General features: G+C 44.1%; 1 protein-coding gene across 1 annotated transcript in view; it reads right to left on the reverse strand.

Annotated features, from left to right (window-relative positions):
- Nucleotides 1–2,083: 2,083 nt before the first annotated feature.
- Nucleotides 2,084–17,987, reverse strand: part of SYNRG (synergin, gamma) — a 31,984-nt gene continuing 16,080 nt past the window's right edge. Inside the window, 9 exon segments of the mRNA XM_009871511.1 lie at nucleotides 2,084–2,215; nucleotides 3,124–3,159; nucleotides 3,610–3,720; nucleotides 5,913–6,061; nucleotides 6,289–6,385; nucleotides 7,110–7,163; nucleotides 7,903–8,066; nucleotides 8,396–8,992; nucleotides 17,147–17,987. The exon segment at nucleotides 17,147–17,987 is cut by the window's right edge and continues 9 nt beyond it. Coding sequence (XP_009869813.1) covers nucleotides 2,084–2,215; nucleotides 3,124–3,159; nucleotides 3,610–3,720; nucleotides 5,913–6,061; nucleotides 6,289–6,385; nucleotides 7,110–7,163; nucleotides 7,903–8,066; nucleotides 8,396–8,992; nucleotides 17,147–17,987 — 2,181 coding nt within the window.

Raw genomic sequence — 17,987 nt, forward strand, 5'->3', positions numbered from 1 at the left:
AAACATTTGGTGTATTCCCATGACGTGAAGGTGTTCGGTACGCCTCCTGCTCGCCACAAAGGCAGCGCTATCGCCGGCTGCTTCCCCTTCTGCTGCGAGCGAGCAAGCAGCAGTGTCATACTTCAGTGAGCTCTGCTGCAACTATAATTGTAAATGTCGATTCCTTGGGTTTATGGGCCAAGAGACACCCGGGATACGTCTCGGAGAGTCAAGTTACTTCCTCAACAAGTACATTAACACACACGAGAAGAACATCACTGAAAAACGCTTCTATGACAATCTAGCCAGCGCTGCATTCGAAACACTGGCTGCCTTAAGTTTTACCTTTGTGACCTTAATCGTGGCCTCCTGTATTTGCGCATTCTCTTTTAATTAGAAAAAAAAACACAACAAAACAACATCCTATCTAGCTAAGCGTTCAGGACCCATGGTGGAAACCCACGCTAACAATAAACTCCCTTTTCCCAATATAGCATTTCATAAGCAACAGCTTTTGCGTCAGCCAGATACTCAAAAATCACTCAAGAGCTCGCCTTGGTAGCAGCGAGACGAGGCGTTCGCTTCAAGGCAGACAATGCCCAATTGTTCTGTAATTCAGATGCAGAAGCACTGCCTTACTGTGCAGAGCGCACCCCCAAAGTCAGCTCGCTCTGGGGGTGTGCAGAAGGAATCCCTGCTCCGGGGGTGTGTGCAGTAGCCTTGGCTGCAGCAGCTACTTCCCACCTAATAATAACTGAAAGGCAGAGCCAGCGCGGAACGACTGCCCTCCCTGCGGTGATTACTGGCCAGCAGAAGGCAGGCCCGGCTGAAAATCTGCCACTTGATTAGCTTGAGCTGGCGACTGGAGGCACAAGTCGTTCGTTTTATGAACGAGCTAATTGCAGGCAGCGAGAAGATTGATTTTGCGTAAATAAGGGGCCAGGCAACTAGCTTTCCTATCAGCCAAGATTCTTTCATTTCATATAATTGTTTACTATAACTAAGCCTGTTTTTTTTTTTTCTTTTTTCTTTTTTTTAATACAAAGCGTCATTTTTCCTCACTGACATTTCTATTTCAGTAAATAACCACCGGTCAGTGTCAGCTGCTTTGAACGGAGGCAAGATTAACTTGGAAAACCTGTTGATATCTTTGGAGAGAAGAGGGATTTCCTAACCATCGGAGAAACTGAAATCAAAGAACTCAGCAGCAAGTTGTGCCCGATGGACACACACCCCACTTCCCTCACTGCGCACGGAGTAACACCGTTTTGTGATGAGGTTCTTGTAGCTACGCCACGAAGCTCTCGCTGGGTTTAAATCCCATAACTAGCTCTGCAGCCTGTAGTTCAGGACAAGTCCAAGGAAGGAGTTTGTATTTACACCAGAGTAGCGAAGACTACATGTTTGGAAAGCCAGCTGCCTGTGCTGGAGAATCCAGATACAACAGGGAAAATCTCAACAATTTTCCCAAGTCCTCGTCCCCCGGCACTAACCAGCCACACAGAGGAATACGGGATAATTTACGATGCAGAACAGTGGAAGTATAAATACACAATGGCTCTCCGCAGTCTCATTCCTTCAAAGTCAATAATTCATTCTGCCTTGAAAGTTGCCGTGACTCGTGCAATGGGACGCATTGTAATAGTATAGCAGCAAATATTGAAAGAAAAACGTCATGGTCCATATACCGGAAGGATGAAAGAAAAGATTTCTTTGCAAATACATACTTCAAGTATTCAAGTGGCCACTTCTATGCAAATGAGTCTAGCGTTTCAGTTCTCCTTGGAAGCCAGGTACTGTCCTCTCTCAGAGATTTATGCTCTTGGTTAGCAGGCTGGTTTGTTCTGAAGACTAACCCGCTTTCATCTCGAGAAAGGCCGAAATGCCACATTTTTTGCCACGCCACCTTTTTTTATTTGTTTCTTCCTGTTTATTTCTGAAACGCTGGCCATTTCGAGAGAAATTTGTACATGCCAGTGGCTTTAACAAAAATCAATCCAAACCATTTTGGACACTACCCTCGCCTTGAGCCTTCCCACTTACCCTACACCCTGAGCGTCCCGCGTTATTAGAGCCGGCACTCGCGTCTTCAGCGCGACCGCTTTCAGAGCAGGTCTGGCAAAATGAGACCCGGAGGTTTCGGCTCCACACAGTTGATCCAGAAATTGGCGCAGCTGGCGTGGTACTGGTGCCCTCCGTATGCCAGCTTGAAGTTATCCATTTCCGAATTAAAGGCCTGAAATACCAAGCGTTGAAACAAGCGTGAGCCTCTCCTCTAGTCTAGGATCTCGAAGGTCAAGTGGCAAATGGACGCTGCACAGGGATCGCCCTGGGATGGCACCGCATGGCAGGACCCTCTCCCTCTGACCAGACCACCCAACAAACAATATTTGATTTTAGTCTGCCAAGTGTGCGCAGGTGGACAAAATCTCACCTGGTTTCATGGATCTTCTAGTCCTGCTCCAAACCAGATAGCTGGTTCCAGCAGCCAGCTACTGCATTTATTTTGCTGGCTTGAATTTTGCCGTGATTTAGGCAGGTGCAGTTCTTGATATTAGTGTTATTTCGGGTTGGATTTGATCTACTTTCTTCTGTTAATTGAATCTCCTTTACAATAGGAGCTACTGAACAGAGCGTGTGAAGCCATGAGCAAGCTTAAGAGATCTCGATGTTTGTTGCTAGGAGATACTTTCCAATGCTTCACAGCTACCTACTTAAAAAATATCCTAGCCCTGCTCCCCACCACCCTGGATTTCCTGCAGAGATTTCTAAAAATGCCAGTCTACTACATATAGCCAAAAGTCAATATTTGTACCAAAAAAACCCTACGGTCCCCCCCAACAGACACGCAGGCAGCTACAAATTCAGAAACTCACTGCAGTGGATTTTCTACCACACAACAGAAGTAGCACAAAACCAGAAAGCTCTTCACGAGGTACAAGCATGCAGACAAGACAAAGGGGAGGCTCTAGAGCATGTTAGTTGATCAGATCAAGTGTTACGGTCACAAAAAAAATGACTAGAAGAAAAGGATTAATGATTGGTACAATTGAGAATGACAGCTGAAAGCCAGTTAGCAGTTCAGCCTTCCACACTCAACTAAGAATGACTCTAGAAAGAATATGTTTTTTTACAGATTCATACTTTTCTAGGAAGCTCTTCCACAGGTTGCTCTTCATTCTGAAATAACGTTGAAACCAAAAAGTCAGCAAAGCTGCCGATGCACGTTACCGGGTTGGCATTACTCCGTACGTACCCCGGCACTCCCACCCAGGGCTGCTCATCGCAACAGTCCCCTCCTGGTGAGCCTCACAGATGCGTTTTACCAAGAGAAGTCATTAAACTGCTTTTATTTTTTAAAAAATATATCTACTTTTTAAGTCTTAGTATCCCACTCTCCTCCCCGTTAAGAACGGTTTAACCCTTTACCCACACCTGTGTCGTACCCAAAGCCCAATGAACATGGAACATGTGACTGTTTGTGTCCCATCTACGGGGCAGATTTTGCCTTTACCACTGCCAGTTACAAATTATATCCGTGAACTATTTTTTTTTAATACACCCAAGCATAAATGCAAGTCCAAATTTTGAATTAAAAATGAGTTTAACAGTACAGGCTTTTATACTAACTTTACTTCTTGAATCCACGTTCAGGAGGCACACGCCACAGGCAAGATCTTGGGCATTTTTGATCCCCGGCCGCAGCATACAAGAAGAGAAATCCAGTGAGTTTTCATCTGGCTAATAAAACAAAAAGAGACAATAAAATTTAGCCATTTTCAGCAACTGAAAAAGTTTCAGGCATCATGCTAGAACCAACCTGGCTGCTACCGAGAGCCGCGGTACCACACCTGCAGCACAGCAGGGATGACACATTGCATTTGCTCATCGCTTTAATTTCTCCTCAATTTAATCAAAGCCATTAGGACGTGTTTGCAAGGCTGCTACACGCCACCTCCATCAGCATCCATTTGTAACACTCGAGCCCTTCAAAAAAGGGTTAGACTACAAAGGAAAGAATTCTTCGGTTCCACGTTCCCACATCAAAAGGGGAAGAAACTTCTGAGGAAGGAGCCCAGGCGGCGGCGTATTAAGAGCAGGAGGAAGATAAACAGGGGCACGGCACGACTATTTGTGCAGCTGCTTCTGGCCAGCACAGTGAGCATTTGAAGCAGTGTCTGTATCGGTTTTTATTGCCCTGAATCGCGTATTATTGTGCCTGATCAAGAAAAGGGCAGTTGGTGCTATTTCTGAAGGTTTTGCTATGACACAGCGGCACAGGAAAAAAAAAACAAATCCCAGATATTAAGGTTAACCAACCCATAGAAGAATTAAGGTCACCAGCTTGAGTTCAAAGGGAGGCAGAGGTTGGGAAAAAGCAACCTGCAAATAAGTAATAAACAAATACAGTGACTTTCTCCCATTTCAGCCAGGAGATGAATGCTCCTTTAAAACTTTCCAGAAGGGTAGTGTGAAACTGTTGGAGTTTTGCCTGAAGACAGCAGCTCAGATAAAAACAACGACTAGAAATGCAAGAAGCTTAAAAAAAAAGTGTGATCCTAGAGCACGTGTATTCTTAACTGACACTGCAGGCACACTGAGCAAACTCCCCTCCTCAATGGCTGGAGAATAACTGGAATCCTGACAAAAACCCACCCCTTAATCTTTAAGTAGATCAATCAAATTAATAAAGGCACTCTAATATTTGTTTACCAAATGCAAGAGTGAAGCCAATTGGAAGGTCATCCTGTAATTTGCAGGGAAAAACCACAAGGCTGTACAGAAAATTACCTTGTAACAAAATCCTTTAAAAGATAAAATTAACCTTTCCAAGCACATGCCTCTGAGCTAGAATATGTCTCTCTCCTTAATTGGCATTTTCTGCATCATTTGGGATCCGTAACTGCGACACCAGAGGAAGAAGGTCGGGGTTCCACACCTTCCAGCGAGCCAGGCGGAGAGGAGGAAAGTAAAGGGATGATTTTGAGAGTGACAGGAGTTCCTGTCTCTCAGATAACTTCAGAGAAGTCATTATTCACAGCTCCTGGTATATTTAAAATTTATCTGGATGGCTGCAGCTCGGAGAACTCACGGCCAAGCTTTGGACTTGCAGCTAATCCCTGTAATCTTCCAAGGAAAAGCACTTTAAGAACTAAATTTTAATGCACTTGCTTAAATCAGGAGAGGATCCCGATAACTTTTTAGATTGTTCCTATCAACAATGCCAGAGTTCAAACAGATGAGTCCCAGTCTGTCAACTTCACCTGCCAAGCGGTAAAATATTGGAAATATAAATTTCCTTTCATGACAGGCTTTGTGCAACGCAAGGCATCACCAAAAACACCCGATTGCCACTGCTGTTGGTACTGAAGAGGTTTAAAATGCGCAAAAAGGGTCTGATCATTTATAATACCTGTTTTGCAGAGGATGACAGTAAGCTGGAGATGCTATTTCAAGCAGAAACCAAGTACTCTGGGCCTTACTTATAAATTAGTGTTCACTGGGAAGCAAAAATTCTTTAGAGGCCACAGCTGCACTGCAAGAAGCAAGCCACGAATGAAAATGTTCAGTGAAAATATAACCACGGTGATGATCTGCTTATTGATGCTTGATGTGATGGGCTGATACGAAGTAGGAGTTAAAGACTCCGTAGGTACACGCCGAGTTCATGGGATCCGTTATGTGAGACAGTATCAAGCACCTACCGACAGATGATTCCCTAAAAATTCCAGTCTTACCATAAGATAACATCATGTCTGCATGTCAATAACAGTTGTCTTGCAGAGAGCTTGGAACTGGCTTTCACAAATGTGCATTTCCCCATTTTGCAAGCGAAAAATACGGAACTGTCAGGTTAGGACACCACGTGAAGTCACTTTACATATAATGACGACGTTTCTTTTAGCAATGACACAGCTTGTTTCTGGCCTTACCGTTAAAGCAGCCAGTGACATGAAGCTGATGAGGTTGTTCCACACTTTATCAATATCCTTCAGCAGCTGCTGGAGTTTCTCACTACAGACAGCGGTTGCTTTGATCCCCAGTTCAACTCTCTTTGTTACTCTGTAGACTTCAACAACCCCTGTCGATATAAAACATGCAGGAGAATTGCCCCAAGCACACGTTTTCCTGAAATTTTAACTCAGAAGTTAAATTATAGTTACATTTATTTAGCAGAAGAGCTGTTCGTTATTTTGGTGCAGGCAAAGATTAAGCTAAAAATAATGCCATTTCGGGAAGAGTGATTATATATTTCTGGTTTTCAGAGGAGATGTTTCAATGTCAGAGATCTAGTAAATTAAAACATACCTAGTAAATATTCCATGCCTTGAGCAGACTGGATAACTTCAGTGCAAACGGATGAACTACTTATTCCATTTAAGGTATCATTTGCTTTCTTTATGACCTGGTGGAAATTGATGTCATTAAATGTCGGTGTTATCTACCTTAAAATAATTATTATGAGCGAGACTGTCCCCCACAGAAACTGTTATGCAAAAAAGGGGGCAAATTAAATAAGAAATAATTGCCATACTCCATCACGTGTTTTCATATATTCATGCCGTAACTATTAAGTAGGTCAGAAGGAGTGTGAACACTTAAAACCTTAATGTATTCCCCCAAATATTTTCATTACCAAAATAACAGTTTGAAGAGTATGCAGGCGTTGCTCTCTAGTTTAATAACAGCATTCCCAGTTTGGGCTGTCTAATACTCAAATGCAAAGAAGAAATTGGAAGGAAAACTAATCTGGCTGTGACACATCTGACACCCATTACCGGAGAATTAAGGGCCCCTCGGTGGGGCTCGTTAACCCAGCCTGGTTCTGGAGAAGTGCTGAGGAGGCAGATGCTGGTACCGATGTCCCCAACACCACGTCCCACCACCCGAAACGCGGGAACACCACGTTAACCGGGGAACTTGAGGATTCAGGCGAGAGCCAAGCAAAGCACAAGCGACAGGGAGGTTAGCGCAGGGTCTTTAACGGAGCAGGGGATGCCTCTGCGCCAACAGCTCTTGGCTTAAAAACCGTCACCCACCCGGGCTGGGTCACACCCTCCCTCCAGCCACAGGGTCCAACCAGCTGGCGAGGTGGTACCCCCAGGAGCTGGAGGAGGCTGCGCACTTACTTGCAGAGCGCTCTCCAAGCATCTTTGCCACTCGTAGGCGTACCTCTCGCTTTCCTGTTGGAAAGAAAAGGACGGTCTGAATCTCATTCCCGTGCGCATTTCCCTTTCTCCCATCACACCAGACCCACGCTCGGCAGGTATTTTATGAGACTATTTGCAGATTAGCTATGTAAACTTTTAACACACCTATTCGTAACTTTTCCCACCATTCCTTAAATATTCTCTTTGCAGCCAAACTCTAAAATTTGATTTCTGGGAGTCAGAACTAGTTTCAAAAGGAAGAACATGTACAAATGGGTAAAAAGTTTGCATTGCACGTTATCTACTCCTGACAAATTTCCTACGGGTCTGCTGTTCTAGAAATAGGGATTAACAGAATTTAATCCAAGTCCTTTTACCATCTATTCTGAAGATGAGCAAGAAAAGTAACTCTGACACGGCCAAAAAAGTTACGCCACTTCCCAAAGGCAATGGTCTCAGTGCCAAAGCTGGGATTAGATTTAAGTCACAACTAATTTCCAGTTACAAGCTTAGACTGCAAGGTCAAATGAGTCTGACTGACTTTCAGACAACAGCATTTTTTCCCCTACTCCAGGAGATTTTAAAGACAGGAGAGCAGAAACCTCCTTTCCAAGCACTTTCCGATCAAAACACGGACCCTTACGCAGATGCCATCTTAGAACCACACGCTAAATTCAAATAACTGGAGTCTCAAAGAGTTGGGATACAGAACATCCTCAAGAGCACCCTGATGAAAGTCGTCAACTTACTCCTATTCCAGGTAACTCCTTACCTCAACTTCCCCAGTCAAGTCTTTGTATTTGTCCCTGATGACGGGCAAAGCAGGCTTCTCACTTAGAGTATTGGAACGATCTCTAAATGGCTGTTCCAAAACTGGTAAGGGTGAAGAGCGACTTATTTCTCGGTCACCTAGGCTTAAGCTCCTTTTATGAGACCCTAAAAAGTTAGGATATAAACAAGTTAGTCTTCTACTCATAAAGGCACAGGGTATTTAAAATGAACAAAGCAGGAGTGAGGGACGCACTACTGACAACGTCTTGCTCAGTGACTGCTCCAAATTTCCCCAGTTCCTCAAATATTTCTCTTTTTTTTTTTAATTCTACAAAAAGAGCTGCTCCAAACGCAGTAGAAATCTATGAGAAGATTCAGCTCATTTCCAGCTGCTTTTGGGACAATCCCCACTGGCTAACTTATAACTTGATCAAAAAAATCCGCCTCGGATCAGCACACACATCGTGGGCTTCCTCCAGCCCGAGCAGGCTTACCTTGGACAGACAGGTCAAAGGTGGCCAGTTCGCTCTTGATCATTTCTTCACTCGACTTCACTTTGCCTTGGGAAGTTGCCACCAAGAAGTCGAACTTGCTGATTTTTGGCTTTTCACTTTGGAATTCTCCAAAGTCATCTGTGGACTCCCTTTGCAGTTCAGAAGAGACGCCGCTAGCAAGGAAATCTGCCTCTGAGTTTGCATCAGCTGCTGCATCCTGTGCTTCTGCCGAAGGTCTGGCAAAATCGCCAAAGTCTCCAATGTCGTCGTCACTCGGGCCGCTGGGTATCGGGCCAGAGTCTTTAAAGTTTGCAAAGGCTGCAAAGGAAACATCCTGTGAAGCATCCTCACTAGAAAAGGTTGTCACTTTGGAAACCGTTGTCATGGTGATGTTTTCAGAGCTGCCAAACAAGGTCTCCTTCTTCTGAAGGACAGAAGTGGCTGCGGAGGATCCGCTTCCCGAGGACTGGACAAAGGAGGAGAACTTCTTGCCCTGATGAATGTCTTCTTTGTCGGACCAGTCATAGCTTGCCAGGCTGCTGACCGCAGACCCGCTGTTATAGCTTCCAAATGGGGCACATTTTAAGTCGTCTATATCTGAGAAAAACAAACCCCTACAATTAGAAGCTGAAGTTCAAACGTTAATCTCCCCACACTGTATAAAAACAACCACGACTTGCTAAGAGTCTTAAAGAGCTGCAAGAACAGGCACAGGGAACCGTTGTTTCGATGAGGCTTCAACCAGAGTTTGCACAAATACAATCTGAAAAATACTTAAGCATTTAATGGGAAAATTTCTCCATTTAATAAATGTAAGCCTTGACCTTTGAATATTATCTTACTTTTTAAGCTGAAAGTCACCATCCCACCACGGGTAGTGAAGAAACGCTAAAACAAAAATAAATGTTTCTAGACAGCACAGACTGCACAGCTCACCAGTTCAGTTCTCTGATGGTGGCTGCAGAATCTACAATCCGCATGTAAACAGGAGCAACTCGACCATCTTATCGCATTATTTCATCTTATCTAAACCAACCACACGGAAGACTGCGCTAACTTTTCCATGCCCTTCGACAAAGTATTGATACACTTGAATTTTATATTCATGCTTTGATACAAATAACGTATAGGAGGTGTTTTTTTTTTTAAACAGAAATCCTTTTTAAGCTTATCACGGTTACCCCAGTGCCGCACGGCCAATTCTTCCAACTTAACAGGTTTCAGGACACAACATAAATATTGTGAAGATCTTGGTTTAGCTTTCGGAAGCCATTTGTTTGGTTAAGTACAAAGAAAATCCAATTATTTTGCAGAAAGCTTCAAACATTTATACTCACCCGGCAATTATATGGGCCAATAGGTCCTGCTCGCTGCCATGAGCAGGTACGAGCTCGAGCCCGGCTGCTTGCATTAGAGCCAGCGAAGGAGCCCACCCAGCGACCAGGGTCTGCTGGGCTTTGTCTGCTACTCACTTAACTCATCTTTCACATTTAGACTGAGACTGATCCGTGGCAAAGGCACAGAGAGCCAGGGGCTGGGTAGGTTTCATTAAAGCGTAAAAAAAAGAAAAAAAAAAGAAAAAAGGCACCCTGCTCTCCTACGTTTGGCATTTGTTTTCCAGCATTAACAATTGTCAGTTCGGATTAGACATCCAGCCGCGGCTCGGTGCCTAGGGTCAAACAGTCACAAGGTAAAGCAAACCCAAACCAGAACACAGGTTCTCTCAGCGTGGTTTTTAGCTGAGCGTTACGGTCTGAACCGGCTGGCACGCAGTCCCAGCAACTTGGGGTTCAAACAGCCGGGGTGGGAGCAAGCTGACTTTCCAGCTGCCCTCTTTATTCAGTCCAGCCACGCCAGCCTGAGGATTAAAACCATTTCAACAAAACATTTCTGCCTTGCTTTATTCATTTTACTGGAAGGAGTGAGGACGCTACGCTTTAGGCTGCTTCCCAGGCATGACCCACATACATAGCTAATTAAGAAGTCCAACAAATATACCCTCTAATGGCAGCGTTTAATGGCTACTCCAACATCTATCCCATCCTGCTAAGGGAAAGTCTTCCTGCAGCTCCCCCATTTGCACATGACAGCATCTCACTAAAGCCCTCAGCACCTTGCACACACACACAGCGCAAGATTTCAAAGTGCCAGTCGAATATTAAATTTGTAGAGCAAGCAGTTGGCAGAAGGGTAAACAGACGCGAGATGAAATCACCCGCTTACGGCAAAACCGAACGGAGCGAAGGCTCCGAGGTGAAAAGGAGCTGACTTGCAAGGCATTGGTTATTTATCACAAGAAAACCACACCTTGTGCTCTCAAATATTCAGTTTTGTTTAAAGAAGTTAAATGAAAGCTTTGCTGGCATTAAAGAGAGTGCCGGAATAACCTCCCAAATGTTAGCCAGCTGTAATTAATCCTGGTCTCTCGAAAACACCGCAGTGTACTAGGGCAACCTCTTTTTCCCCCCTGCCCCAGCTCGTGTCGACTCCAGAACCCAGCACAGAGTTAAGCACTGCCCTATGGTTCGGCGTTCACCGGGAAATGGAAAGAGGGAGTGATGATCCCACTGTGCAGACCTGCACAATCTGCTGTGGATGGTTTCTTCGACAACTGGTGAGGGTTTGAGCTGGAAATCCATCCCAAAGGAGCAGGTCAGTGCACTCCTCCTGACCTGAGCCCGGCTCAGGGACAGGCACAATCAGCTGCCGTGGGAACCCGGAGCTTCCCTGCGCTACGCCTGCAATCGATAGGTCGAGGCAGGGAAGGCAGAACGATATTTTAATTATTCAGACATTCAAGATTCTCTAGGTGAATCCCCGCAGATGTGAAACCCATCTGCATAGGTGTAAGAGCTGAGATGTAAGAGTTCAAGTCTGTACATTTTATTTATTTGGGTAGTCACGAGAGGATTAGTGGTGACTGAACTTTCCTAAAGAATATTATATTACAGGAGAAATACCGTGTTCAGAAACAAAGCGTTTACAGCTAAAGCAGTCCTAAAGCAACCCACTGGAACTGTGTGCCTGACCATCCATAATCTGAGCCTAACTCCCTTCTGTAAGAATTTTTATTCTACTGCAAAAGCCCCAACATTTTGCTGTGCCACGTGCTGTACTTCCTCAAATCGTTTGCCACGAATTAGGCACTTCTGAATAGGGAAAGTGAAACCAGAACCTTTGCCATAGCTTTGCAAAACCAAAAGTTTCGCTGCAGAACGACGAGCGGAGCTTTTCCCCCTCAACAGGCAGCAGAGCAACTTGCCACCAGACTAATAAGCAAAGAAGCAGTTTACATGTGAAAAACACTTCTTGGCTGACCCTAGAGAACACCTCAGGGTGTAGGTATCTTTGTTATTGGCAAAAAAAGAAAAAAAGGATTGCTTTATTAAGCAGCGTTCAGAACCGCTCCTCTTAAAGGCCGCAGATACGTGTAATGAATAAAAAAGCTTCAGTTACAACGGTGAAGTTCTAACCTCCGAGGTAATAAAAGCCCCATTTTGCTGGTAGGGCAAGTCAAATTTCAGGAGGCGAACACGTAACAGTAACATTGTTTCAAAGCAAACGGTGTTTAAGTGGAAAGAAATTAATTGCTTCTAAGCATCACACGTCGCAAAGACAGATGCTGCAGAGCTCCCACCGTTTCCTCCTGGAGGATGCCTTTAGGAAGAACAGAATCTGATGGGAAGCATCAAATTGCATCCAAAAAATGAGCAAAGGTTAAATCCATTCAAAACTCCATGAAAAAGCTTTGTTTTGAGGACGCAGTCTTTTTTTTGTGAGGTTAAAAGTGAGTTCTTCACGTTTTTTAGAGAGCACGCAGCAAATTCCCTGTTGAAGCAGGGCAAATCTTGAACCAAGCACCCGTTAGGAATCCTATAGTCCTACCACAACAGTTTTCAGTGAAATATATTGTCACGGAACAGTATTCTGGAGCAGTCCTGTATTGTCTTTCAGAAGTGACACAACCCATTTGAGTTTAGTTTTGTTCTAAAAATCCAGCAGCTCTTACTCCCAACAGAGCTAAATAAGCCACACACCATTAGCACCATCTGCTTCGCGCTGGTGAGACCCCACATTAAATACAGCGAGTGTGGATTCTCAACTCACTTCTGGATGGGGACAAGGTGGGATGGGAGTGTGTGCGTCTGTAAAAATCAAAGCCAGATCCATGCAAATATCACATAAGCGCAATTTTTTTTCCCTGTAAATATTTTCTAGCAGACCAAGAATGGAAAAAGGAATCTTAGACAGCACCATGCCGGAGCACGGGAAGTTTCTGAAAGTTTTAGGAACCAAATCCAATTTGTATTTCTCCCCAAGTGAAAGGTTTCAAATATTTACTCTTTACTTCCTACCCGTTTTTTGCTCCCAAAGCCACAGTCCAACCTGCCCGATCCTCACCCCTGGACCGCTCCGGCTCCGCAAGCGAGAGGCAAAGCACTACCTGCCGAGGAATGGGCAGCAGACCAAGAGAGTATAAAATACAGTTAAAATATTGTTTTTTCCAGTGTTATCTCATCTACAGAAAAACTTTACATCCTTCATTTGAGCCAACTATAACAATTTCTTTCAACTACCAAGGATTAAATAATGGCTGGAGGCAATTTAGAAGCTGGAGCCTTCAACGTCAACAGTTTAATCATTTAAGGAAAACCCTTAACAGCGTCAGTGATACTCTAAAGAAAACTGAAGAAGACAATTGAGAAGATTGTTCTGCATTTAGCAATTTTAACCAACGTAGGAGCCTGTCAAGTTTTTATATCTCGGTTTATACTAAACTCTGATGAACAATTACAACTCGTGTCATTTTTTGTGGTGGTTAGGGTGACGCAGGTGGCGGTTAATTCTGTTCCATCTGTTCCAGCAGCAAAATGCACCAAATCCAGAGCTGTTACACTGGGAACACCACCAGCAGCCCGAGCTGGAGTCCAGATCCAGGGGGGCTGCACACCGGCCCCCTCCTGCTTTTTTATTTATCAAAACAAACAACGTTTTGCAGCCAGATAAAGTGGAAGGGCCTTGCAGGAGCCCACGGCAGGGCAGGGCCTCGCGAGACATGGACCCACGTCCTGCTGTGAGAGGCCCTGGCAGGATAAATAAGCAGAGTTAAGCTCTTCCGTTTCCACAATTACACTCAATGAGAGCAAGTGGGTGAAGCTGACTGTCAAGTCTGCACAAAAAAATGTAATAAAGTATAGTCATGAGCATTGCTCTCCCTCCTCCAGGTATGATGAGCTGAACAAGTACCAATAGCGCAAGCCCTGCAGAATTAAGTCGCTCAGGTTATTGTTTGAGCCTTCAGTTTAAAAAGCATCAAGGCTAGGCACAACCTACTGCCTCTCCAGAATGAAATACGGGTGTTCTTTTTCCTTTTTTTTTTTTTAAACTTTCTTCCAAAGTCTCTTGAAACTGGTGTAAAGAAGAAAAACCATACTTTGGCTTCTGGTCTGGTTTTTGCTCTCGCGGCAAGGAACTACAAAACCCCATGTTACGCTGGCCTACGGCTTCAACTTTATTCCACATCTCAACTATTTTTACCTTTCTGCCTGCTCATTTTGATGTTAATCCCAAACCATCAGTAGCCCGGGATTCAGTGGCATTCAAAGGGACGTAATTACGTGACCCAAATCGGCAGCTGCCATTCACGTTTCAAAGTTTCGATATTTCGTAAGGCAGGACTTCCCAACCAGGAGAAGGAAGCAGGGTCCTTTACCTTGGGACACTGTTTAACTCGCTTCAGATTATATAAATACCATGTTATTAGATTAAATAAATACCAGAATATTGTTTAATGGGCTCATTAAAGCCTAGACAGTATTTGTCTTGGGTCTGAATTACCGCCAAACCAAATCGTGGGAACGACCCTGCCATCCACTCATTTCCTCTATTCAGTCTCTCTCAAAAAAAATGGAAAAATACTATTTACCCTGACGCGGAAAGTTTCAGAAGTGCACAGGGAGCGAGGACAAAGCATTGGAAGAGGAAAAAGAAGCTCACCCACACGCTGCTCTGAGGGAGAAAGGCACCCACCAGCTTAAGGGGATACTTTAACTTTAAACTTTGTCTTTTCCAGGTAAAAAAAGAAGAAAAGAAAGAGATACATTGCTGGTTTGCAACAAATCACACATATCCCCACATTTTCAAAATATGCCAAGATAATATTTATTAACACAGCAGGACTTACAGATCACAAAAGATAGCGATACATAGGAGCTCGTAAGGGCGTTAATCAGAATCAAGCATGCAGGTCAATACTCGCAGAAGAGAGATATCAAAGCAGATCTGAGAAGGCACATTCACACAGGAAATGTTTAGTTGAAATCAGACATTAGAAACGCAGCAAAAAATCTGAAGTTGATTAAAATATACAGAGATCTCCAAAGAAAAAAGGTACTTTACAGGTTTGTAAGTGCAGCAGATGGATAACCCTTTGAGAATACCCGGGCCAGGGTACGCTCTCGCTGCGACGTTCGGCAGGATGCAGAACAAACAAGGTCCACGTAGCAGGACCAGGTGCGAATTAAAACGCTTTTGATTGGGAGTGAAACATAAATTTGGTTGAAAAGAAGCAGCCTGGTTGAAACTAACAGCATGCAGCCAGTGCTCAAAGGGTTATACGAAGTAAATGCAAGAGAAAAATCAGGCAACATTAGTATAATTTACCTTCCACACAAAGAATTGTAGCAAAGTTTAAAGAGACAGTATCCCCTTTGGAGAAGCAAAAGTGAAAAACCTTTCTTCCCTCAGAGACCAAAAGTCCGTTGTATGGGAAGCAACTCAACGATTTCTTTCTAATTCCCAGCGGATGCGACCTACCTGCCCGTACCTGGAAGCTATGCAACGTGAAATCTCTGTAGCGGTATGTCAGGAAAATCAGATTATTTATCAGCACCTCTGTCCCGCTGCTGTTTCACTGGAGATGTTACAGGGGGCTTGCACACACACGGTTCCCAATGCCCAGTCTCCCATCTCTCAGCAGTGAGGACGACACAGGGATACTGTCCCTTTTTGACATTACATTTACAGAGTGAAGAAAATTAAGGGGTGGGTGGGGAATAAAAATCTGCTTTTTAACTTTATGTAAACTGAAAGAAAAAAAAAAAAAGACCTGAACATCGGCAGTTCACAGCTTAAAATGCATCAAACACACATAAAGGAACGCGTGAGCACAGAAGTATTCGTAGCAGATCGGCCCGAGCGCTCCGCTACGAAATCCGAACAGAGTTATTAAATGGAGTAAAACTCTCCCTGTGGAAAAACATCTAGCTTGGCACCATAGGAGAATACAGACTTGTTTAAGTTTAATAAAAATAGCTTCTAATTAATACTTCAGAGTTCAAAAGTTTAGCAACAAGCACATGGTCAGCTAACCCCTTTCAACAAATCAAAAAAAAGTCTTTCCTGCCACTGACGGCAATTATTAATCACCGATTTCTGTGGCAAAAGCTCACGTCCCGTAGAAGAGCTACATAAGTCAAACTACCACCAAAAGAGGCTAGAAAAATATTAGGAAAAAGTGCTTTCAAAACCAAAGTAAACATTCAAGAATACACTGTAGGTGCTACTTTTTTGACAGCTCACTCGACTTGGAGTTTTACCAAGCGGTAATATGAAAATTAACTGTCTTTGCTAATAAATTATTCCTGATATTTTGTACCCTGTTATAGAGTATCTCCCTTGTCAAAGTTGCCAACTTAATCCTCTCCCCTACTTAAAAATATTATCTAATGCAAAATTACAGTACTGTATATTTTTCTCTACTCATATCTGCAAAAATGGAAGAAATATTTCATATGGAAATAACCAATTCTTGCAGTAGCTGCTTTTACACTGACAGTTTGTATGCTTCCCCCGGTCAGAAAAGCCTTTGACTGCATAATGCTCGCTGCTAGAACACAGTAACGCTTCCCATTTTATTGAAGGCCACAGAACATTTAACTACATCCTATCTTCCTATGTACATAAGAAAAGAAAAAGCAGGACACTTGGGAAATTTTGTTTGCCGATATGCGACCAGATCGGAGATGGTCAGTTCACTTTCTCAGTTGTTCTTTCATAAAGGGAAATTAAAGAAGGTGAAAACCTGATTAGGATAAAGTAAAAATCCCATGGTTTCAAATTTAGGTCGAAGAATTACCAGCCACGAGACTAGCATTTACAGGCCCTTTGCACAATTAGTCCGACGAGGGTTTTACCTTTAAAAAGCAAACGCAACACTTCTGCTTGCGGCCCTGCCAAAACCTGGCTCCACGGATTGAGCCCCACCATCAGGGGAAGGTACTGGTGGTGTTGATGAGACAGCTTTTCGTTAACAGCACGGATCAGAGCTCTGCCTGCCCTTTTAGAAGCGCAGAGCAGGTTAAGTCCTCAAGCCAAACGCTTTGTTGAAGCCAAGAGATTAAAGCGAGACTCTTCTGCCATTCATCTTGCTAATACAAATGGAACGACACTGTTTGCATTAGGGAATTTTCCACTCGAATCCCTTAAGTGACAATAGCTAACAGGTACCAGTCATATGATGTTGGCCGATCTCAAAAATAAACGGGCACGGAGTTCAAACTGTTCGATCTATTTATAGTCTTCTAAGACAAAGAATAAACACTGCCCTGCTAAGGGGCTGTTGGCTAGTGGGCGCACGGGTTTTGAAGTCTTTCGCTACTGAAAGACTAGTGCATAATACTGTAATTTAGCACACAGCACACCGAAATCTCCATCACCTACGTTACCAGAGCAATCTAACCAGTTCCTCACCTGCTGCTGGTGGATGCTGGCCACTAACTGTTGGCAAATCCAAAGAGCTATCAGACATGACATGCTTAAGATCTCCTCCCACATCAGCCAGTTTCATGTCAAACTGAACAGACAACGCGTCTTCAGAATCCTCCTTGCCAACACTGCTGCCACCAATAGAAGGGAGATCCAGGGACTTCACCGAAGCCGAGTCTTCTTTGGCCTGCTTGAAAGCTGCGACTTTGTCCACCAGGGACTTATCCCCGCTGCCGCACGCAGAAGAAAACTTGTTAGAGTGGAAGTCGGCAAAATCATCGTCGCTCTTCGCCGACGAAAGCGTGTTGTCCTTCGCCTCCTCAAAGCCTGCTCCAGAGCCTTCCAGAGAAAGCTGTTTGAAGATATCGTATTTGGTGGGCGCAGCAGCGGTAGCACAACTCTGCCCGCTCTTCACTGTGCTGGTCGACGAGCCGGACTGAGGAAGAGGAGCGGCCTCAAGCTTAAGCGCATTGTATTTGTCGTCTGGTTTTTGTTCGGAAAACCCACTGCTGTTGTTGAAAGCCATAAAATCCGCAAAATCATCTTGTCCACTGGCTGATGCGCAATTAGAAAATTCCCCAAAAAGGTTGAACTCTCCAAAGTCATCAGCTAAGCTCGAACTTTTGCTGGGTGCTGCTGGTTGGGCAGTGGTAGATGGAAGGGGCGGTGGAGGAAAGGAGCCTGATTTGGATGTGTTAAACGCAGGCGGAAAGGACGGCTGCTTGTTTTCTCCAGTAGAGGAAAAGAGATCCAAGTCTGCCAGATTCAAAGAGGTCTTTGCTTGTGTTTGCTGTTTGGACTGAACGGGCAGAGAAGGGAAGGATGT

Source organism: Apaloderma vittatum, unplaced genomic scaffold (assembly GCF_000703405.1).
Source record: "Apaloderma vittatum isolate BGI_N311 unplaced genomic scaffold, ASM70340v1 scaffold26266, whole genome shotgun sequence".
NCBI classification, from domain to species: Eukaryota; Metazoa; Chordata; class Aves; order Trogoniformes; family Trogonidae; genus Apaloderma; species Apaloderma vittatum.